At 44.5% G+C, this 23,374-nt stretch overlaps 4 protein-coding genes across 10 annotated transcripts; all 4 read left to right on the top strand.

Moving 5' to 3' along the window:
• Positions 1 to 283: 283 nt before the first annotated feature.
• On the top strand, positions 284 to 3,038 carry LOC311298723 (uncharacterized protein). 2 transcript variants are annotated; one of them, XM_084421880.1, is made up of 4 exons: positions 284 to 597; positions 1,403 to 1,534; positions 1,803 to 1,940; positions 2,197 to 3,038. In XM_084421880.1, exons 1-4 carry the CDS (start codon positions 513 to 515, stop codon positions 2,940 to 2,942), a joined length of 1,101 nt encoding a protein of 366 aa, XP_084278006.1. In that variant the 5' UTR covers positions 284 to 512; the 3' UTR covers positions 2,943 to 3,038. The 2 variants fall into 2 exon arrangements, with proteins under 2 accessions (XP_084278006.1, XP_084278007.1); XM_084421881.1 differs by lacking the exon at positions 284 to 597 and having other exon boundaries at positions 1,481 to 1,701.
• A 3,606-nt stretch (positions 3,039 to 6,644) lies between these two features.
• On the top strand, positions 6,645 to 9,399 carry LOC311298720 (uncharacterized protein). Its single transcript, XM_084421876.1, has 4 exons — positions 6,645 to 6,958; positions 7,764 to 7,895; positions 8,164 to 8,301; positions 8,558 to 9,399. The coding sequence occupies exons 1-4, from the start codon at positions 6,874 to 6,876 to the stop codon at positions 9,301 to 9,303; spliced, it is 1,101 nt and encodes a 366-aa protein (XP_084278002.1). The 5' UTR covers positions 6,645 to 6,873; the 3' UTR covers positions 9,304 to 9,399.
• Positions 9,400 to 12,951: 3,552 nt separating this feature from the next.
• LOC311298721 (uncharacterized protein) lies at positions 12,952 to 15,760 on the top strand. 3 transcript variants are annotated; one of them, XM_084421879.1, is made up of 5 exons: positions 13,020 to 13,319; positions 14,125 to 14,256; positions 14,328 to 14,423; positions 14,525 to 14,662; positions 14,919 to 15,760. In XM_084421879.1, the coding sequence occupies exons 4-5, from the start codon at positions 14,566 to 14,568 to the stop codon at positions 15,662 to 15,664; spliced, it is 843 nt and encodes a 280-aa protein (XP_084278005.1). In that variant the 5' UTR covers positions 13,020 to 13,319; positions 14,125 to 14,256; positions 14,328 to 14,423; positions 14,525 to 14,565; the 3' UTR covers positions 15,665 to 15,760. The 3 variants fall into 3 exon arrangements, with proteins under 3 accessions (XP_084278003.1, XP_084278005.1, XP_084278004.1); XM_084421877.1 differs by lacking the exon at positions 14,328 to 14,423 and having other exon boundaries at positions 12,952 to 13,319; XM_084421878.1 differs by lacking the exon at positions 14,328 to 14,423 and having other exon boundaries at positions 13,021 to 13,319; positions 14,985 to 15,760.
• Positions 15,761 to 19,314: 3,554 nt separating this feature from the next.
• LOC311298718 (uncharacterized protein) lies at positions 19,315 to 22,175 on the top strand. Of its 4 annotated transcripts, XM_084421870.1 has the most exons (5): positions 19,369 to 19,682; positions 20,486 to 20,617; positions 20,689 to 20,784; positions 20,886 to 21,023; positions 21,280 to 22,175. In XM_084421870.1, exons 4-5 carry the CDS (start codon positions 20,927 to 20,929, stop codon positions 22,077 to 22,079), a joined length of 897 nt encoding a protein of 298 aa, XP_084277996.1. In that variant the 5' UTR covers positions 19,369 to 19,682; positions 20,486 to 20,617; positions 20,689 to 20,784; positions 20,886 to 20,926; the 3' UTR covers positions 22,080 to 22,175. The 4 variants fall into 4 exon arrangements, with proteins under 4 accessions (XP_084277993.1, XP_084277996.1, XP_084277995.1 ...); XM_084421867.1 differs by lacking the exon at positions 20,689 to 20,784 and having other exon boundaries at positions 19,315 to 19,682; XM_084421869.1 differs by lacking the exon at positions 20,689 to 20,784 and having other exon boundaries at positions 21,478 to 22,175.
• Positions 22,176 to 23,374: the final 1,199 nt, after the last annotated feature.

The raw sequence follows: 23,374 nt of genomic DNA, 5'->3' as shown, positions 1-23,374 counted from the left end.
GAAAAATTCAGATTCAAATTCTAGACATGCCCCTTTGTCTCTTGATGTCAGTCTCCAGTAGAGATCCATTTCCTGGAGAGTTTAGGTGTAGGAGTTTAGTCATAATTACAACTTGTAACTTGTGGTAGAACTCCGACTTGTACCACGTGATCGCTGTACCACCTGACCACTGCAGATTCAATCATCTCGTAATTACGGTAATTATTACGACGTCCAACCCTAATCAAACACACCTGAACAAGCTAATCAAGGTCTTCAAGATTAGGCTATATTAGAAAGCTGCAGGCAAGTGATATTCATTAGGGTTGGAGTTACCCAGACCCCCAATTGGATCTTCAAAAAGTGTTTTAAACTCTTCTGATAGCGTTTGTTGTGGGACTCAGCTGATATTTTGATGCAGCAACAGGGGTCTTTCTTTGTAGTTTTGTGGTCCTTGCTGTCCGCCCCCCTCCTGACTCACTAATTCAGTGCATCTTCCAGCAGAGTTGCTTTTGAGATTGCAGGTCGAGAGGATGACAGCTCAAGTGTATTGCTCATTTAGTGCTGTTTTATTGTGTCTGTCTGCTTGTTTAAGCACAACAGACGCTGGAGTCCTAGGTGAGAAGTTGTTTTAGCTTCATTACGCAGCCTGCAGAAGTGCATAAATAAAGTGCCTTACAAAATTTGATTTCAGACACATCTGCTTACAAAAATACAGTACAGACGTCCAGTGGAAGTTCATCTTTGTGTGTTGGTTTAGTTTTAATAATAAGCAACGTATAAATATGCAAACTGTCGTAACTTTATGCATTTTTCATTGTACAAGTAAAACCCATATAATCACTAATAGGCATTTTTGTTTACTGTTAAACACGAACATTAGTGTTATAATATGGCTGCAAAATTGTTACCGGACTGTATCAATCCTGAGTTTAAACTTTTGCCTAAAGTTTTTTTGTTTGTTTTGTTTTAACAAATGCATAAGCCTACAATATAACGTGGGGAGCTAATTATAACCGATAACTCTGCGTTTTACATATATAGTGGGTTTCTATGTTTGTTTTGTTTTCTGTTGAGTAGCTTATTAAAATGCTAAAAAGGAAATGAGGGTGGTCATGGGGATGGCATCATTTTTGAAGATGTACACCAGTAAATTTGTATACAACATATTAACTGATTTCTATCAGCATTGCACTATTACTCACTCTACTACAGTGGGGTAGGTTGTAACTTCACGCTCAGTCTTTGAAACCGATTGATGCAGTTTAGTGAAAAATGGTAGACTTCTAAGCTACTTGACTTGAAGCAGATAAATGTGTGAATATTATAAAGTTTGAGACTCATTGCAAAACCCCTGACTTGCAAATGCTGAAGCAAACTTTTACAGTACTTCCTGGTCTCCCCTAATGATCCTCTTCTGTAGTGTCTGGTCAGTGTCCGGCGATGCTGACGGTCGTGCCCTCCCGACGAGGATGCACTTCTGATAGAGACTGCTCTGGAGGACACAAATGCTGTCAATTTCCCTGTGGGGCTGCGTGTGTGCCGCCTGTTTTCAGTGAGTTTTAATTATTGATGCATGCTATACGTCTTCCAGAAAAAAACCCCTGAACAAATGTTTTCACTCAGGAATTGCTAGTAAGTTTCACAAATAATTGCAAAGAAACTGCAAGTAACACATTGACCTAAACGTGAAACTATGAAGTAGATGGACTGAATATTCCGGTAAATCCTCCTACGATCATCTCTTCTTTTTTTTTTCATACAGTGTACGAGACATTCAGTATTCAGTGATGTGGTTTCTCTGTCATGTGTCCCTATAACAGCAAAGGCAGGGGAGTGTCCAAGCACAAAGTCTGGAACAGGAATGTGTGCAGAGTTGTGTTACTATGACAGTGACTGTCCAAACAATGAGAAATGCTGCAGCAATGGATGTGGACATCAGTGTATGGATCCATTTGCAGGTATTTGTTATTATATTAGTGTTTGGGTCAGCTTCCTCATTTCAGTTTGTCTTGTTTTATAATTAATCGTTCTCAATGTAAAAAGTATTCAGCCAATAGCACAGGATGGCTTTACAAAATTAATTCATGTGATTAATTAATACGATCATGATTAATAATTAAGAGGTGTAAAACTTGGTATTTGGGTTTTGTGCTGTATCTGAGACTGAATGCCTCTAAACGGACTGACTGAAGTTGACTATCTGTATCCATCCAGTGAAGCCTGCAGCCGAACCGCCGAAGCCTCCAGGAAAGCCTGCAGCTGAACCTCCAAAGCCTCCAGGGAAGCCTGCAGCCGAACCTCCGAAGCCTCCAGTGAAGCCTGCAGCCGAACCTCCGAAGCCTCCAGGGAAGCCTGCAGCCGAACCGCCGAAGCCTCCAGGGAAGCCTGCAGCCGAACCGCCGAAGCCTCCAGGGAAGCCTGCAGCCGAACCTCCAAAGCCTCCAGTGAAGCCTGCAGCTGAACCTCCGAAGCCTCCAGTAAAGCTTCCAGTGGAGCCTTCTACCGAAGAGCCGGAGCCTTCTGCCGAACTGCCGGAGCCTTCTACCGAACTGCCGGAGCCTTCTGCCGAACTGTCGGAGCCTTCTGCTGAACTGCCGGAGCCTTCTACCGAACCTCCGGAGCCATCAGACGAACTGCCAGTGATGCCTCCAGTGGAACCCCCGAAGCCTCCAGTGAAGCCTGCAGCCAAGCCTCCAATGAAGCCTGCAGCCGAACCCCCGAAGCCTCCAATGAAGCCTGCGGCCGAACCCCCGAAGCCTCCAATGAAGCCTGCAGCTGAACCCCCGAAGCCTCCTGTGAAGCCTGCAGCCGAACCGCCCAAGCCTCCAATGAAGCCTGCAGCCGAACCCCCGAAGCCTCCTGTGAAGCCTGCAGCCGGACCGCCCAAGCCTCCAATGAAGCCTGCAGCCGAACCTCCAAAGCCAACTGACCCTTATGGCAAATGTCCTGGCCATAAGTAATGTGGCTATGCATGCAGTTAACTGTGCTGATTTAACCATTGGATGTATGGTGTTTTCCCTGTTTATCACCAAATAAATCTCACACTTGTAAGACCATTTCCTCTCTTTTTTTCTTTTCTTTTTTTAAGTGGGAAAACAAGGAATTAGATTTGTGTTCCAGTGTTAGTTTGGCTGTTCTCTCACATAATGGCTCATTGGAATCAATGCGTGAGATCCCACTCTCCAAAGCCGTGCCTCCTTCAAAACGCTTGAAAACACACAGCAGAGTCTGTAAAGTGTCAAAGGTCGAAAGACTGCACTAAATTGCCTCATGTCTAAAATGCATAACATTATAGTGATAATGAACGTAAACAACTTGCAGTGCTCTAGTTGTACCACCTGACTGATGCAGATTCAGTTTGGCGTTGATAGTGTTGACATGGAAACTTCTGAATCCAAATGCAATGTTTGGACGAACAATTCTGTGAAGTTTCAACCAGTATTGTCTATTGACCAATAGTCTTCTGCATTCTGAAGCATTTTAGTGAAATTGTGTCTTCTAGTGGTCGTTTTATTTTAGGAAGTTGCAACTTCAAGCCTATTAACAGATGATCCCTTTAGTTACCTGCGACCAAATGAGTTCTGAATGCCTGTAACGCCGCGTTCACACTGCACAATTTTCAAAGTAGTCGAGTCACTGTTCTTTTCACACTGCACGACTATCTGGGTTAACGTTCAGTTGCTGCTGTGTGCACGATGCACCGATGACAGTTTCACACTGCATGACTATACAAAAGAAAGAATCGCTGACAACTGTCTGGTCTGCAAACTGCGTTTCACAACCAAACCCACGCAAGAAGTGGCAGGAGTAGTCGTGGCCGAGAGGTTAAGGCGATGGACTTGAAATCCATTGGGGTCTCCCCGCGCAGGTTCGAACCCTCTTCGTCTGTTTGCGACAGGAATTGTGACATCCAGGAGCTTTGTACGAGCTGCATTTTTTTTTTTTCTCTAACACAGAAAACTGGGCAACCCACATCTCTTTTCAAGCCTGAAGTGAGCAGGTTTTTGTGTAGGTGAAGACGTCGTTGAACTCCTTTTTGCCAACACAATATGTTAGCTGAGTGCATCCTCTGCTGCTCACATCCACATTGATGGTTGGCCCGGGTGTCCTCTGCTGCTCACTTCCAGAAAGGAAAATAGCATGTGACTCACTACCACTATCACTGACTCACTTTCAAGAGCAGTCGTGACCGAGAGGTTAAGGCGATGGCCTCGAAAACCATTGGGGTCTCCCCACGCAGGTTCGAACCCTGCTGACTATGTGACTCCTTGTCACTTTGTCTGATTGTGACATCCAGGATCTTTGTACGATCTGCTTTTTTTTTCCGAACACGGACATTGGGCTCTTTTCAAGCCTGAAGTGGGCATCGTTTCAAAAGGCCCAGATCATATGTGATTTTGGCCATTCTATTCAGGCTGTCGGAGCAATGGCTTTGGCATCCCCCGACAACTTCACGGCCTTCATGTTGTGCAGCTCAAGAGTCGCCGCATTATATTTTATGGAGAATCTTGGATATTAGTGTTTTGAAATGTTGCATTCGTTCTCTCTTAGAAAAGTCAAACAGAAACCTACTCATTATGTCCCAGTTGCTCTTTTGTCGAAACCACCTTAGAGTTAGCAACATGCCACGAAAAAAAAACTCCACTCTTTCAATGTCAGTGTTCCTAGCTTTGGAAGGAGCAGCCTATCTCTCTCGTCCCTTTATAAATTGTGGTCTTCATCCTTTAATACCACAAACTTTAAGCTGACAAAGCATGAACACTTTAGGGGGAAAGTGCTGTTATATCCCTAGGGTGGCTGTTCCCTGGCGAAAGCCCGGCTAGCTCAAATGGTAGCGCCTTGGACTTTTAATCTGAAGGTCCAGGGTTCAAGTCCCTGTTCGGGCGAAGGTTTGTTGCAGACCTCCCCTAATCTCTTGCTGTGCTCTTCCCAGCCTTTGAGAGAGGTGGTCTTCCTCTTCAAGATTAAGATGTGGCGGGGTTATTTCCCAGCATTTGGTGTTGTTTTGCCTGCTGTAATGCTTGGTTACTAGGGACTTTAAGCAACAGCTGCTGATGGAACGGCAAAGAGCTAAAGAGCGCAAAAATCACTAAGCAACAGTAAAGAGGATGGCGTAGGGGTAATTTAATCATCAGACAAAATACAAAAAAAGGAAGTGATTTTAAAAAGGAAGAGAAGGGTTGCTTTTGGCATTTAATGATATACAGAAACGATTACAATGCCACATAACCTAAAACATAACATTAATATTCTTAATCTGTCACGTGGTAACGACTACGGCAAATCAGCTGTTCTCCCGTAGTAGACGGTTACAGTAGAACGTCGCGAGGTAGCAGTTAATGTCGCGCGTGCGCAATAGAACGACAGAATGCCGTTCCACCAGAGGCTGTTGCTCAAAGACCCTACTGTCTAGGCAAGCGGTGGTGGGGGACTTTGAGAGAACTGAGCTGAAGCTTGCCGTTGACTCTGTATGTGCAGGCCCGGGGCAAGTGGAAAGATTGCTTTCTCGCCATAGCATTTAGTACTCTGCGTTGTGCCCGCAGCATCCCCAGTCCAAATCCGGATCATGGCATCTTTTCGTGTAGGTGAAGACGTTGTTGAACTCCTTTTTGCCAACACAATATTTTCGCCATCCACATTGATAGTTGGCCCCAGGTGTTCTCTGAGCATGTGACTCACTGGCGGGAGTAGTCGTGGCCGAGAGGTTAAGGCGATGGACTTGAAATCCATTGGGGTCTCCCCGCGCAGGTTCGAACCCTGCCGACTACGTGGCTCCCCGTCACTTTGTCTGTTTGCGACAGGAATTGTGACATCCAGGAGCTTTGTACGAGCTGCTTTTTTCTCTAAAACGGAAAATTGGGCAACCCACATCTCTTTTCAAGCCTGAAGTGAGCAGGGTTTTGTGTAGGTGAAGACGTCGTTAGTTTATAAATAAGTGTTTTGGCACACCTGTCCGAGTGACGCTACAAATTCTTCTAAAATCGGATTTTATTTCGGGCATGTTAAATTAGCGTTCGACAAACGCGAACAACCTTTTATTTATATACACTCACAATAACAATTAAATGTTGTGCTTTTGTAAAATAAAGAAAACAAACAGGGTGCGCTTTCTGCCGTCTCGGTCTCCGTCACAGAAATTAACCAAAATTCTATAGGCTACTTGCCTCGGTCACGATAAGAAATATGTCTATAGAAAGCTTGAGTGAACAAATATTATCTGATTATGCAAATATGCAAATCCATATGAAACCATCCAATATTAAATTGGCTATGATATAACCATGGCTGTGTATTCCCCTATATTCACTACAGTGGCTGGAAACATTGTTTTCATTCATAATTACTTGCATGGATTCACATCGCAAATCAATCAGCAATTGAAAAATTCAGATTCAAATTCTAGACATGCCCCTTTGTCTCTTGATGTCAGTCTCCAGTAGAGATCCATTTCCTGGAGAGTTTAGGTGTAGGAGTTTAGTCATAATTACAACTTGTAACTTGTGGTAGAACTCCGACTTGTACCACGTGATCGCTGTACCACCTGACCACTGCAGATTCAATCATCTCGTAATTACGGTAATTATTACGACGTCCAACCCTAATCAAACACACCTGAACAAGCTAATCAAGGTCTTCAAGATTAGGCTATATTAGAAAGCTGCAGGCAAGTGATATTCATTAGGGTTGGAGTTACCCAGACCCCCAATTGGATCTTCAAAAAGTGTTTTAAACTCTTCTGATAGCGTTTGTTGTGGGACTCAGCTGATATTTTGATGCAGCAACAGGGGTCTTTCTTTGTAGTTTTGTGGTCCTTGCTGTCCGCCCCCCTCCTGACTCACTAATTCAGTGCATCTTCCAGCAGAGTTGCTTTTGAGATTGCAGGTCGAGAGGATGACAGCTCAAGTGTATTGCTCATTTAGTGCTGTTTTATTGTGTCTGTCTGCTTGTTTAAGCACAACAGACGCTGGAGTCCTAGGTGAGAAGTTGTTTTAGCTTCATTACGCAGCCTGCAGAAGTGCATAAATAAAGTGCCTTACAAAATTTGATTTCAGACACATCTGCTTACAAAAATACAGTACAGACGTCCAGTGGAAGTTCATCTTTGTGTGTTGGTTTAGTTTTAATAATAAGCAACGTATAAATATGCAAACTGTCGTAACTTTATGCATTTTTCATTGTACAAGTAAAACCCATATAATCACTAATAGGCATTTTTGTTTACTGTTAAACACGAACATTAGTGTTATAATATGGCTGCAAAATTGTTACCGGACTGTATCAATCCTGAGTTTAAACTTTTGCCTAAAGTTTTTTTGTTTGTTTTGTTTTAACAAATGCATAAGCCTACAATATAACGTGGGGAGCTAATTATAACCGATAACTCTGCGTTTTACATATATAGTGGGTTTCTATGTTTGTTTTGTTTTCTGTTGAGTAGCTTATTAAAATGCTAAAAAGGAAATGAGGGTGGTCATGGGGATGGCATCATTTTTGAAGATGTACACCAGTAAATTTGTATACAACATATTAACTGATTTCTATCAGCATTGCACTATTACTCACTCTACTACAGTGGGGTAGGTTGTAACTTCACGCTCAGTCTTTGAAACCGATTGATGCAGTTTAGTGAAAAATGGTAGACTTCTAAGCTACTTGACTTGAAGCAGATAAATGTGTGAATATTATAAAGTTTGAGACTCATTGCAAAACCCCTGACTTGCAAATGCTGAAGCAAACTTTTACAGTACTTCCTGGTCTCCCCTAATGATCCTCTTCTGTAGTGTCTGGTCAGTGTCCGGCGATGCTGACGGTCGTGCCCTCCCGACGAGGATGCACTTCTGATAGAGACTGCTCTGGAGGACACAAATGCTGTCAATTTCCCTGTGGGGCTGCGTGTGTGCCGCCTGTTTTCAGTGAGTTTTAATTATTGATGCATGCTATACGTCTTCCAGAAAAAAACCCCTGAACAAATGTTTTCACTCAGGAATTGCTAGTAAGTTTCACAAATAATTGCAAAGAAACTGCAAGTAACACATTGACCTAAACGTGAAACTATGAAGTAGATGGACTGAATATTCCGGTAAATCCTCCTACGATCATCTCTTCTTTTTTTTTTCATACAGTGTACGAGACATTCAGTATTCAGTGATGTGGTTTCTCTGTCATGTGTCCCTATAACAGCAAAGGCAGGGGAGTGTCCAAGCACAAAGTCTGGAACAGGAATGTGTGCAGAGTTGTGTTACTATGACAGTGACTGTCCAAACAATGAGAAATGCTGCAGCAATGGATGTGGACATCAGTGTATGGATCCATTTGCAGGTATTTGTTATTATATTAGTGTTTGGGTCAGCTTCCTCATTTCAGTTTGTCTTGTTTTATAATTAATCGTTCTCAATGTAAAAAGTATTCAGCCAATAGCACAGGATGGCTTTACAAAATTAATTCATGTGATTAATTAATACGATCATGATTAATAATTAAGAGGTGTAAAACTTGGTATTTGGGTTTTGTGCTGTATCTGAGACTGAATGCCTCTAAACGGACTGACTGAAGTTGACTATCTGTATCCATCCAGTGAAGCCTGCAGCCGAACCGCCGAAGCCTCCAGGAAAGCCTGCAGCTGAACCTCCAAAGCCTCCAGGGAAGCCTGCAGCCGAACCTCCGAAGCCTCCAGTGAAGCCTGCAGCCGAACCTCCGAAGCCTCCAGGGAAGCCTGCAGCCGAACCGCCGAAGCCTCCAGGGAAGCCTGCAGCCGAACCGCCGAAGCCTCCAGGGAAGCCTGCAGCCGAACCTCCAAAGCCTCCAGTGAAGCCTGCAGCTGAACCTCCGAAGCCTCCAGTAAAGCTTCCAGTGGAGCCTTCTACCGAAGAGCCGGAGCCTTCTGCCGAACTGCCGGAGCCTTCTACCGAACTGCCGGAGCCTTCTGCCGAACTGTCGGAGCCTTCTGCTGAACTGCCGGAGCCTTCTACCGAACCTCCGGAGCCATCAGACGAACTGCCAGTGATGCCTCCAGTGGAACCCCCGAAGCCTCCAGTGAAGCCTGCAGCCAAGCCTCCAATGAAGCCTGCAGCCGAACCCCCGAAGCCTCCAATGAAGCCTGCGGCCGAACCCCCGAAGCCTCCAATGAAGCCTGCAGCTGAACCCCCGAAGCCTCCTGTGAAGCCTGCAGCCGAACCGCCCAAGCCTCCAATGAAGCCTGCAGCCGAACCCCCGAAGCCTCCTGTGAAGCCTGCAGCCGGACCGCCCAAGCCTCCAATGAAGCCTGCAGCCGAACCTCCAAAGCCAACTGACCCTTATGGCAAATGTCCTGGCCATAAGTAATGTGGCTATGCATGCAGTTAACTGTGCTGATTTAACCATTGGATGTATGGTGTTTTCCCTGTTTATCACCAAATAAATCTCACACTTGTAAGACCATTTCCTCTCTTTTTTTCTTTTCTTTTTTTAAGTGGGAAAACAAGGAATTAGATTTGTGTTCCAGTGTTAGTTTGGCTGTTCTCTCACATAATGGCTCATTGGAATCAATGCGTGAGATCCCACTCTCCAAAGCCGTGCCTCCTTCAAAACGCTTGAAAACACACAGCAGAGTCTGTAAAGTGTCAAAGGTCGAAAGACTGCACTAAATTGCCTCATGTCTAAAATGCATAACATTATAGTGATAATGAACGTAAACAACTTGCAGTGCTCTAGTTGTACCACCTGACTGATGCAGATTCAGTTTGGCGTTGATAGTGTTGACATGGAAACTTCTGAATCCAAATGCAATGTTTGGACGAACAATTCTGTGAAGTTTCAACCAGTATTGTCTATTGACCAATAGTCTTCTGCATTCTGAAGCATTTTAGTGAAATTGTGTCTTCTAGTGGTCGTTTTATTTTAGGAAGTTGCAACTTCAAGCCTATTAACAGATGATCCCTTTAGTTACCTGCGACCAAATGAGTTCTGAATGCCTGTAACGCCGCGTTCACACTGCACAATTTTCAAAGTAGTCGAGTCACTGTTCTTTTCACACTGCACGACTATCTGGGTTAACGTTCAGTTGCTGCTGTGTGCACGATGCACCGATGACAGTTTCACACTGCATGACTATACAAAAGAAAGAATCGCTGACAACTGTCTGGTCTGCAAACTGCGTTTCACAACCAAACCCACGCAAGAAGTGGCAGGAGTAGTCGTGGCCGAGAGGTTAAGGCGATGGACTTGAAATCCATTGGGGTCTCCCCGCGCAGGTTCGAACCCTCTTCGTCTGTTTGCGACAGGAATTGTGACATCCAGGAGCTTTGTACGAGCTGCATTTTTTTTTTTTCTCTAACACAGAAAACTGGGCAACCCACATCTCTTTTCAAGCCTGAAGTGAGCAGGTTTTTGTGTAGGTGAAGACGTCGTTGAACTCCTTTTTGCCAACACAATATGTTAGCTGAGTGCATCCTCTGCTGCTCACATCCACATTGATGGTTGGCCCGGGTGTCCTCTGCTGCTCACTTCCAGAAAGGAAAATAGCATGTGACTCACTACCACTATCACTGACTCACTTTCAAGAGCAGTCGTGACCGAGAGGTTAAGGCGATGGCCTCGAAAACCATTGGGGTCTCCCCACGCAGGTTCGAACCCTGCTGACTATGTGACTCCTTGTCACTTTGTCTGATTGTGACATCCAGGATCTTTGTACGATCTGCTTTTTTTTTCCGAACACGGACATTGGGCTCTTTTCAAGCCTGAAGTGGGCATCGTTTCAAAAGGCCCAGATCATATGTGATTTTGGCCATTCTATTCAGGCTGTCGGAGCAATGGCTTTGGCATCCCCCGACAACTTCACGGCCTTCATGTTGTGCAGCTCAAGAGTCGCCGCATTATATTTTATGGAGAATCTTGGATATTAGTGTTTTGAAATGTTGCATTCGTTCTCTCTTAGAAAAGTCAAACAGAAACCTACTCATTATGTCCCAGTTGCTCTTTTGTCGAAACCACCTTAGAGTTAGCAACATGCCACGAAAAAAAAACTCCACTCTTTCAATGTCAGTGTTCCTAGCTTTGGAAGGAGCAGCCTATCTCTCTCGTCCCTTTATAAATTGTGGTCTTCATCCTTTAATACCACAAACTTTAAGCTGACAAAGCATGAACACTTTAGGGGGAAAGTGCTGTTATATCCCTAGGGTGGCTGTTCCCTGGCGAAAGCCCGGCTAGCTCAAATGGTAGCGCCTTGGACTTTTAATCTGAAGGTCCAGGGTTCAAGTCCCTGTTCGGGCGAAGGTTTGTTGCAGACCTCCCCTAATCTCTTGCTGTGCTCTTCCCAGCCTTTGAGAGAGGTGGTCTTCCTCTTCAAGATTAAGATGTGGCGGGGTTATTTCCCAGCATTTGGTGTTGTTTTGCCTGCTGTAATGCTTGGTTACTAGGGACTTTAAGCAACAGCTGCTGATGGAACGGCAAAGAGCTAAAGAGCGCAAAAATCACTAAGCAACAGTAAAGAGGATGGCGTAGGGGTAATTTAATCATCAGACAAAATACAAAAAAAGGAAGTGATTTTAAAAAGGAAGAGAAGGGTTGCTTTTGGCATTTAATGATATACAGAAACGATTACAATGCCACATAACCTAAAACATAACATTAATATTCTTAATCTGTCACGTGGTAACGACTACGGCAAATCAGCTGTTCTCCCGTAGTAGACGGTTACAGTAGAACGTCGCGAGGTAGCAGTTAATGTCGCGCGTGCGCAATAGAACGACAGAATGCCGTTCCACCAGAGGCTGTTGCTCAAAGACCCTACTGTCTAGGCAAGCGGTGGTGGGGGACTTTGAGAGAACTGAGCTGAAGCTTGCCGTTGACTCTGTATGTGCAGGCCCGGGGCAAGTGGAAAGATTGCTTTCTCGCCATAGCATTTAGTACTCTGCGTTGTGCCCGCAGCATCCCCAGTCCAAATCCGGATCATGGCATCTTTTCGTGTAGGTGAAGACGTTGTTGAACTCCTTTTTGCCAACACAATATTTTCGCCATCCACATTGATAGTTGGCCCCAGGTGTTCTCTGAGCATGTGACTCACTGGCGGGAGTAGTCGTGGCCGAGAGGTTAAGGCGATGGACTTGAAATCCATTGGGGTCTCCCCGCGCAGGTTCGAACCCTGCCGACTACGTGGCTCCCCGTCACTTTGTCTGTTTGCGACAGGAATTGTGACATCCAGGAGCTTTGTACGAGCTGCTTTTTTCTCTAAAACGGAAAATTGGGCAACCCACATCTCTTTTCAAGCCTGAAGTGAGCAGGGTTTTGTGTAGGTGAAGACGTCGTTAGTTTATAAATAAGTGTTTTGGCACACCTGTCCGAGTGACGCTACAAATTCTTCTAAAATCGGATTTTATTTCGGGCATGTTAAATTAGCGTTCGACAAACGCGAACAACCTTTTATTTATATACACTCACAATAACAATTAAATGTTGTGCTTTTGTAAAATAAAGAAAACAAACAGGGTGCGCTTTCTGCCGTCTCGGTCTCCGTCACAGAAATTAACCAAAATTCTATAGGCTACTTGCCTCGGTCACGATAAGAAATATGTCTATAGAAAGCTTGAGTGAACAAATATTATCTGATTATGCAAATATGCAAATCCATATGAAACCATCCAATATTAAATTGGCTATGATATAACCATGGCTGTGTATTCCCCTATATTCACTACAGTGGCTGGAAACATTGTTTTCATTCATAATTACTTGCATGGATTCACATCGCAAATCAATCAGCAATTGAAAAATTCAGATTCAAATTCTAGACATGCCCCTTTGTCTCTTGATGTCAGTCTCCAGTAGAGATCCATTTCCTGGAGAGTTTAGGTGTAGGAGTTTAGTCATAATTACAACTTGTAACTTGTGGTAGAACTCCGACTTGTACCACGTGATCGCTGTACCACCTGACCACTGCAGATTCAATCATCTCGTAATTACGGTAATTATTACGACGTCCAACCCTAATCAAACACACCTGAACAAGCTAATCAAGGTCTTCAAGATTAGGCTATATTAGAAAGCTGCAGGCAAGTGATATTCATTAGGGTTGGAGTTACCCAGACCCCCAATTGGATCTTCAAAAAGTGTTTTAAACTCTTCTGATAGCGTTTGTTGTGGGACTCAGCTGATATTTTGATGCAGCAACAGGGGTCTTTCTTTGTAGTTTTGTGGTCCTTGCTGTCCGCCCCCCTCCTGACTCACTAATTCAGTGCATCTTCCAGCAGAGTTGCTTTTGAGATTGCAGGTCGAGAGGATGACAGCTCAAGTGTATTGCTCATTTAGTGCTGTTTTATTGTGTCTGTCTGCTTGTTTAAGCACAACAGACGCTGGAGTCCTAGGTGAGAAGTTGTTTTAGCTTCATTACGCAGCCTGCAGAAGTGCATAAATAAAGTGCCTTACAAAATTTGATTTCAGACACATCTGCTTACAAAAATACAGTACAGACGTCCAGTGGAAGTTCATCTTTGTGTGTTGGTTTAGTTTTAATAATAAGCAACGTATAAATATGCAAACTGTCGTAACTTTATGCATTTTTCATTGTACAAGTAAAACCCATATAATCACTAATAGGCATTTTTGTTTACTGTTAAACACGAACATTAGTGTTATAATATGGCTGCAAAATTGTTACCGGACTGTATCAATCCTGAGTTTAAACTTTTGCCTAAAGTTTTTTTGTTTGTTTTGTTTTAACAAATGCATAAGCCTACAATATAACGTGGGGAGCTAATTATAACCGATAACTCTGCGTTTTACATATATAGTGGGTTTCTATGTTTGTTTTGTTTTCTGTTGAGTAGCTTATTAAAATGCTAAAAAGGAAATGAGGGTGGTCATGGGGATGGCATCATTTTTGAAGATGTACACCAGTAAATTTGTATACAACATATTAACTGATTTCTATCAGCATTGCACTATTACTCACTCTACTACAGTGGGGTAGGTTGTAACTTCACGCTCAGTCTTTGAAACCGATTGATGCAGTTTAGTGAAAAATGGTAGACTTCTAAGCTACTTGACTTGAAGCAGATAAATGTGTGAATATTATAAAGTTTGAGACTCATTGCAAAACCCCTGACTTGCAAATGCTGAAGCAAACTTTTACAGTACTTCCTGGTCTCCCCTAATGATCCTCTTCTGTAGTGTCTGGTCAGTGTCCGGCGATGCTGACGGTCGTGCCCTCCCGACGAGGATGCACTTCTGATAGAGACTGCTCTGGAGGACACAAATGCTGTCAATTTCCCTGTGGGGCTGCGTGTGTGCCGCCTGTTTTCAGTGAGTTTTAATTATTGATGCATGCTATACGTCTTCCAGAAAAAAACCCCTGAACAAATGTTTTCACTCAGGAATTGCTAGTAAGTTTCACAAATAATTGCAAAGAAACTGCAAGTAACACATTGACCTAAACGTGAAACTATGAAGTAGATGGACTGAATATTCCGGTAAATCCTCCTACGATCATCTCTTCTTTTTTTTTTCATACAGTGTACGAGACATTCAGTATTCAGTGATGTGGTTTCTCTGTCATGTGTCCCTATAACAGCAAAGGCAGGGGAGTGTCCAAGCACAAAGTCTGGAACAGGAATGTGTGCAGAGTTGTGTTACTATGACAGTGACTGTCCAAACAATGAGAAATGCTGCAGCAATGGATGTGGACATCAGTGTATGGATCCATTTGCAGGTATTTGTTATTATATTAGTGTTTGGGTCAGCTTCCTCATTTCAGTTTGTCTTGTTTTATAATTAATCGTTCTCAATGTAAAAAGTATTCAGCCAATAGCACAGGATGGCTTTACAAAATTAATTCATGTGATTAATTAATACGATCATGATTAATAATTAAGAGGTGTAAAACTTGGTATTTGGGTTTTGTGCTGTATCTGAGACTGAATGCCTCTAAACGGACTGACTGAAGTTGACTATCTGTATCCATCCAGTGAAGCCTGCAGCCGAACCGCCGAAGCCTCCAGGAAAGCCTGCAGCTGAACCTCCAAAGCCTCCAGGGAAGCCTGCAGCCGAACCTCCGAAGCCTCCAGTGAAGCCTGCAGCCGAACCTCCGAAGCCTCCAGGGAAGCCTGCAGCCGAACCGCCGAAGCCTCCAGGGAAGCCTGCAGCCGAACCGCCGAAGCCTCCAGGGAAGCCTGCAGCCGAACCTCCAAAGCCTCCAGTGAAGCCTGCAGCTGAACCTCCGAAGCCTCCAGTAAAGCTTCCAGTGGAGCCTTCTACCGAAGAGCCGGAGCCTTCTGCCGAACTGCCGGAGCCTTCTACCGAACTGCCGGAGCCTTCTGCCGAACTGCCGGAGCCTTCTGCTGAACTGCCGGAGCCTTCTACCGAACCTCCGGAGCCATCAGACGAACTGCCAGTGATGCCTCCAGTGGAACCCCCGAAGCCTCCAGTGAAGCCTGCAGCCAAGCCTCCAATGAAGCCTGCAGCCGAACCCCCGAAGCCTCCAATGAAGCCTGCGGCCGAACCCCCGAAGCCTCCAATGAAGCCTGCAGCTGAACCCCCGAAGCCTCCTGTGAAGCCTGCAGCCGAACCGCCCAAGCCTCCAATGAAGCCTGCAGCCGAACCCCCGAAGCCTCCTGTGAAGCCTGCAGCCGGACCGCCCAAGCCTCCAATGAAGCCTGCAGCCGAACCTCCAAAGCCAACTGACCCTTATGGCAAATGTCCTGGCCATAAGTAATGTGGCTATGCATGCAGTTAACTGTGCTGATTTAACCATTGGATGTATGGTGTTTTCCCTGTTTATCACCAAATAAATCTCACACTTGTAAGACCATTTCCTCTCTTTTTTTCTTTTCTTTTTTTAAGTGGGAAAACAAGGAATTAGATTTTTGTGTTCCAGTGTTAGTTTGGCTGTTCTCTCACATAATGGCTCATTGGAATCAATGCGTGAGATCCCACTCTCCAAAGCCGTGCCTCCTTCAAAACGCTTGAAAACACACAGCAGAGTCTGTAAAGTGTCAAAGGTCGAAAGACTGCACTAAATTGCCTCATGTCTAAAATGCATAACATTATAGTGATAATGAACGTAAACAACTTGCAGTGCTCTAGTTGTACCACCTGACTGATGCAGATTCAGTTTGGCGTTGATAGTGTTGACATGGAAACTTCTGAATCCAAATGCAATGTTTGGACGAACAATTCTGTGAAGTTTCAACCAGTATTGTCTATTGACCAATAGTCTTCTGCATTCTGAAGCATTTTAGTGAAATTGTGTCTTCTAGTGGTCGTTTTATTTTAGGAAGTTGCAACTTCAAGCCTATTAACAGATGATCCCTTTAGTTACCTGCGACCAAATGAGTTCTGAATGCCTGTAACGCCGCGTTCACACTGCACAATTTTCAAAGTAGTCGAGTCACTGTTCTTTTCACACTGCACGACTATCTGGGTTAACGTTCAGTTGCTGCTGTGTGCACGATGCACCGATGACAGTTTCACACTGCATGACTATACAAAAGAAAGAATCGCTGACAACTGTCTGGTCTGCAAACTGCGTTTCACAACCAAACCCACGCAAGAAGTGGCAGGAGTAGTCGTGGCCGAGAGGTTAAGGCGATGGACTTGAAATCCATTGGGGTCTCCCCGCGCAGGTTCGAACCCTCTTCGTCTGTTTGCGACAGGAATTGTGACATCCAGGAGCTTTGTACGAGCTGCATTTTTTTTTTTTCTCTAACACAGAAAACTGGGCAACCCACATCTCTTTTCAAGCCTGAAGTGAGCAGGTTTTTGTGTAGGTGAAGACGTCGTTGAACTCCTTTTTGCCAACACAATATGTTAGCTGAGTGCATCCTCTGCTGCTCACATCCACATTGATGGTTGGCCCGGGTGTCCTCTGCTGCTCACTTCCAGAAAGGAAAATAGCATGTGACTCACTACCACTATCACTGACTCACTTTCAAGAGCAGTCGTGACCGAGAGGTTAAGGCGATGGCCTCGAAAACCATTGGGGTCTCCCCACGCAGGTTCGAACCCTGCTGACTATGTGACTCCTTGTCACTTTGTCTGATTGTGACATCCAGGATCTTTGTACGATCTGCTTTTTTTTTCCGAACACGGACATTGGGCTCTTTTCAAGCCTGAAGTGGGCATCGTTTCAAAAGGCCCAGATCATATGTGATTTTGGCCATTCTATTCAGGCTGTCGGAGCAATGGCTTTGGCATCCCCCGACAACTTCACGGCCTTCATGTTGTGCAGCTCAAGAGTCGCCGCATTATATTTTATGGAGAATCTTGGATATTAGTGTTTTGAAATGTTGCATTCGTTCTCTCTTAGAAAAGTCAAACAGAAACCTACTCATTATGTCCCAGTTGCTCTTTTGTCGAAACCACCTTAGAGTTAGCAACATGCCACGAAAAAAAAACTCCACTCTTTCAATGTCAGTGTTCCTAGCTTTGGAAGGAGCAGCCTATCTCTCTCGTCCCTTTATAAATTGTGGTCTTCATCCTTTAATACCACAAACTTTAAGCTGACAAAGCATGAACACTTTAGGGGGAAAGTGCTGTTATATCCCTAGGGTGGCTGTTCCCTGGCGAAAGCCCGGCTAGCTCAAATGGTAGCGCCTTGGACTTTTAATCTGAAGGTCCAGGGTTCAAGTCCCTGTTCGGGCGAAGGTTTGTTGCAGACCTCCCCTAATCTCTTGCTGTGCTCTTCCCAGCCTTTGAGAGAGGTGGTCTTCCTCTTCAAGATTAAGATGTGGCGGGGTTATTTCCCAGCATTTGGTGTTGTTTTGCCTGCTGTAATGCTTGGTTACTAGGGACTTTAAGCAACAGCTGCTGATGGAACGGCAAAGAGCTAAAGAGCGCAAAAATCACTAAGCAACATTAAAGAGGATGGCGTAGGGGTAATTTAATCATCAGACAAAATACAAAAAAAGGAAGTGATTTTAAAAAGGAAGAGAAGGGTTGCTTTTGGCATTTAATGATATACAGAAACGATTACAATGCCACATAACCTAAAACATAACATTAATATTCTTAATCTGTCACGTAGTAACGACTACGGCAAATCAGCTGTTCTCCCGTAGTAGACGGTTACAGTAGAACGTCGCGAGGTAGCAGTTAATGTCGCGCGTGCGCAATAGAACGACAGAATGCCGTTCCACCAGAGGCTGTTGCTCAAAGACCCTACTGTCTAGGCAAGCGGTGGTGGGGGACTTTGAGAGAACTGAGCTGAAGCTTGCCGTTGACTCTGTATGTGCAGGCCCGGGGCAAGTGGAAAGATTGCTTTCTCGCCATAGCATTTAGTACTCTGCGTTGTGCCCGCAGCATCCCCAGTCCAAATCCGGATCATGGCATCTTTTCGTGTAGGTGAAGACGTTGTTGAACTCCTTTTTGCCAACACAATATTTTCGCCATCCACATTGATAGTTGGCCCCAGGTGTTCTCTGAGCATGTGACTCACTGGCGGGAGTAGTCGTGGCCGAGAGGTTAAGGCGATGGACTTGAAATCCATTGGGGTCTCCCCGCGCAGGTTCGAACCCTGCCGACTACGTGGCTCCCCGTCACTTTGTCTGTTTGCGACAGGAATTGTGACATCCAGGAGCTTTGTACGAGCTGCTTTTTTCTCTAAAACGGAAAATTGGGCAACCCACATCTCTTTTCAAGCCTGAAGTGAGCAGGGTTTTGTGTAGGTGAAGACGTCGTTAGTTTATAAATAAGTGTTTTGGCACACCTGTCCGAGTGACGCTACAAATTCTTCTAAAATCGGATTTTATTTCGGGCATGTTAAATTAGCGTTCGACAAACGCGAACAACCTTTTATTTATATACACTCACAATAACAATTAAATGTTGTGCTTTTGTAAAATAAAGAAAACAAACAGGGTGCGCTTTCTGCCGTCTCGGTCTCCGTCACAGAAATTAACCAAAATTCTATAGGCTACTTGCCTCGGTCACGATAAGAAATATGTCTATAGAAAGCTTGAGTGAACAAATATTATCTGATTATGCAAATATGCAAATCCATATGAAACCATCCAATATTAAATTGGCTATGATATAACCATGGCTGTGTATTCCCCTATATTCACTACAGTGGCTGGAAACATTGTTTTCATTCATAATTACTTGCATGGATTCACATCGCAAATCAATCAGCAATTGAAAAATTCAGATTCAAATTCTAGACATGCCCCTTTGTCTCTTGATGTCAGTCTCCAGTAGAGATCCATTTCCTGGAGAGTTTAGGTGTAGGAGTTTAGTCATAATTACAACTTGTAACTTGTGGTAGAACTCCGACTTGTACCACGTGATCGCTGTACCACCTGACCACTGCAGATTCAATCATCTCGTAATTACGGTAATTATTACGACGTCCAACCCTAATCAAACACACCTGAACAAGCTAATCAAGGTCTTCAAGATTAGGCTATATTAGAAAGCTGCAGGCAAGTGATATTCATTAGGGTTGGAGTTACCCAGACCCCCAATTGGATCTTCAAAAAGTGTTTTAAACTCTTCTGATAGCGTTTGTTGTGGGACTCAGCTGATATTTTGATGCAGCAACAGGGGTCTTTCTTTGTAGTTTTGTGGTCCTTGCTGTCCGCCCCCCTCCTGACTCACTAATTCAGTGCATCTTCCAGCAGAGTTGATTTTGAGATTGCAGGTCGAGAGGATGACAGCTCAAGTGTATTGCTCATTTAGTGCTGTTTTATTGTGTCTGTCTGCTTGTTTAAGCACAACAGACGCTGGAGTCCTAGGTGAGAAGTTGTTTTAGCTTCATTACGCAGCCTGCAGAAGTGCATAAATAAAGTGCCTTACAAAATTTGATTTCAGACACATCTGCTTACAAAAATACAGTACAGACGTCCAGTGGAAGTTCATCTTTGTGTGTTGGTTTAGTTTTAATAATAAGCAACGTATAAATATGCAAACTGTCGTAACTTTATGCATTTTTCATTGTACAAGTAAAACCCATATAATCACTAATAGGCATTTTTGTTTACTGTTAAACACGAACATTAGTGTTATAATATGGCTGCAAAATTGTTACCGGACTGTATCAATCCTGAGTTTAAACTTTTGCCTAAAGTTTTTGTTTGTTTTGTTTTAACAAATGCATAAGCCTACAATATAACGTGGGGAGCTAATTATAACCGATAACTCTGCGTTTTACATATATAGTGGGTTTCTATGTTTGTTTTGTTTTCTGTTGAGTAGCTTATTAAAATGCTAAAAAGGAAATGAGGGTGGTCATGGGGATGGCATCATTTTTGAAGATGTACACCAGTAAATTTGTATACAACATATTAACTGATTTCTATCAGCATTGCACTATTACTCACTCTACTACAGTGGGGTAGGTTGTAACTTCACGCTCAGTCTTTGAAACCGATTGATGCAGTTTAGTGAAAAATGGTAGACTTCTAAGCTACTTGACTTGAAGCAGATAAATGTGTGAATATTATAAAGTTTGAGACTCATTGCAAAACCCCTGACTTGCAAATGCTGAAGCAAACTTTTACAGTACTTCCTGGTCTCCCCTAATGATCCTCTTCTGTAGTGTCTGGTCAGTGTCCGGCGATGCTGACGGTCGTGCCCTCCCGACGAGGATGCACTTCTGATAGAGACTGCTCTGGAGGACACAAATGCTGTCAATTTCCCTGTGGGGCTGCGTGTGTGCCGCCTGTTTTCAGTGAGTTTTAATTATTGATGCATGCTATACGTCTTCCAGAAAAAAAACCCTGAACAAATGTTTTCACTCAGGAATTGCTAGTAAGTTTCACAAATAATTGCAAAGAAACTGCAAGTAACACATTGACCTAAACGTGAAACTATGAAGTAGATGGACTGAATATTCCGGTAAATCCTCCTACGATCATCTCTTCTTTTTTTTTTCATACAGTGTACGAGACATTCAGTATTCAGTGATGTGGTTTCTCTGTCATGTGTCCCTATAACAGCAAAGGCAGGGGAGTGTCCAAGCACAAAGTCTGGAACAGGAATGTGTGCAGAGTTGTGTTACTATGACAGTGACTGTCCGAACAATGAGAAATGCTGCAGCAATGGATGTGGACATCAGTGTATGGATCCATTTGCAGGTATTTGTTATTATATTAGTGTTTGGGTCAGCTTCCTCATTTCAGTTTGTCTTGTTTTATAATTAATCGTTCTCAATGTAAAAAGTATTCAGCCAATAGCACAGGATGGCTTTACAAAATTAATTCATGTGATTAATTAATACGATCATGATTAATAATTAAGAGGTGTAAAACTTGGTATTTGGGTTTTGTGCTGTATCTGAGACTGAATGCCTCTAAACGGACTGACTGAAGTTGACTATCTGTATCCATCCAGTGAAGCCTGCAGCCGAACCGCCGAAGCCTCCAGGAAAGCCTGCAGCTGAACCTCCAAAGCCTCCAGGGAAGCCTGCAGCCGAACCTCCGAAGCCTCCAGGGAAGCCTGCAGCCGAACCTCCAAAGCCTCCAGTGAAGCCTGCAGCTGAACCTCCGAAGCCTCCAGGGAAGCCTGCAGCCGAACCGCCGAAGCCTCCAGGGAAGCCTGCAGCCGAACCGCCGAAGCCTCCAGGGAAGCCTGCAGCCGAACCTCCAAAGCCTCCAGTGAAGCCTGCAGCTGAACCTCCGAAGCCTCCAGTAAAGCTTCCAGTGGAGCCTTCTACCGAAGAGCCGGAGCCTTCTGCCGAACTGCCGGAGCCTTCTGCCGAACTGCCGGAGCCTTCTACCGAACTGCCGGAGCCTTCTGCCGAACTGCCGGAGCCTTCTGCTGAACTGCCGGAGCCTTCTACCGAACCTCCGGAGCCATCAGACGAACTGCCAGTGATGCCTCCAGTGGAACCCCCGAAGCCTCCAGTGAAGCCTGCAGCCAAGCCTCCAATGAAGCCTGCAGCCGAACCCCCGAAGCCTCCAATGAAGCCTGCGGCCGAACCCCCGAAGCCTCCAATGAAGCCTGCAGCTGAACCCCCGAAGCCTCCTGTGAAGCCTGCAGCCGAACCGCCCAAGCCTCCAATGAAGCCTGCAGCCGAACCCCCGAAGCCTCCTGTGAAGCCTGCAGCCGGACCGCCCAAGCCTCCAATGAAGCCTGCAGCCGAACCTCCAAAGCCAACTGACCCTTATGGCAAATGTCCTGGCCATAAGTAATGTGGCTATGCATGCAGTTAACTGTGCTGATTTAACCATTGGATGTATGGTGTTTTCCCTGTTTATCACCAAATAAATCTCACACTTGTAAGACCATTTCCTCTCTTTTTTTCTTTTCTTTTTTTAAGTGGGAAAACAAGGAATTAGATTTTTGTGTTCCAGTGTTAGTTTGGCTGTTCTCTCACATAATGGCTCATTGGAATCAATGCGTGAGATCCCACTCTCCAAAGCCGTGCCTCCTTCAAAACGCTTGAAAACACACAGCAGAGTCTGTAAAGTGTCAAAGGTCGAAAGACTGCACTAAATTGCCTCATGTCTAAAATGCATAACATTATAGTGATAATGAACGTAAACAACTTGCAGTGCTCTAGTTGTACCACCTGACTGATGCAGATTCAGTTTGGCGTTGATAGTGTTGACATGGAAACTTCTGAATCCAAATGCAATGTTTGGACGAACAATTCTGTGAAGTTTCAACCAGTATTGTCTATTGACCAATAGTCTTCTGCATTCTGAAGCATTTTAGTGAAATTGTGTCTTCTAGTGGTCGTTTTATTTTAGGAAGTTGCAACTTCAAGCCTATTAACAGATGATCCCTTTAGTTACCTGCGACCAAATGAGTTCTGAATGCCTGTAACGCCGCGTTCACACTGCACAATTTTCAAAGTAGTCGAGTCACTGTTCTTTTCACACTGCACGACTATCTGGGTTAACGTTCAGTTGCTGCTGTGTGCACGATGCACCGATGACAGTTTCACACTGCATGACTATACAAAAGAAAGAATCGCTGACAACTGTCTGGTCTGCAAACTGCGTTTCACAACCAAACCCACGCAAGAAGTGGCAGGAGTAGTCGTGGCCGAGAGGTTAAGGCGATGGACTTGAAATCCATTGGGGTCTCCCCGCGCAGGTTCGAACCCTCTTCGTCTGTTTGCGACAGGAATTGTGACATCCAGGAGCTTTGTACGAGCTGCATTTTTTTTTTTTCTCTAACACAGAAAACTGGGCAACCCACATCTCTTTTCAAGCCTGAAGTGAGCTGGTTTTTGTGTAGGTGAAGACGTCGTTGAACTCCTTTTTGCCAACACAATATGTTAGCTGAGTGCATCCTCTGCTGCTCACATCCACATTGATGGTTGGCCCGGGTGTCCTCTGCTGCTCACTTCCAGAAAGGAAAATAGCATGTGACTCACTACCACTATCACTGACTCACTTTCAAGAGCAGTCGTGACCGAGAGGTTAAGGCGATGGCCTCGAAAACCATTGGGGTCTCCCCACGCAGGTTCGAACCCTGC

This window comes from Rutilus rutilus (genome assembly GCF_951802725.1).
Source record: "Rutilus rutilus genome assembly, chromosome: 10".
Lineage (NCBI taxonomy): Eukaryota > Metazoa > Chordata > Actinopteri > Cypriniformes > Leuciscidae > Rutilus > Rutilus rutilus.
The sequence above is the reverse complement of the archived record's forward strand: the minus strand, read 5'-3'. Positions and strand labels throughout refer to the sequence as shown.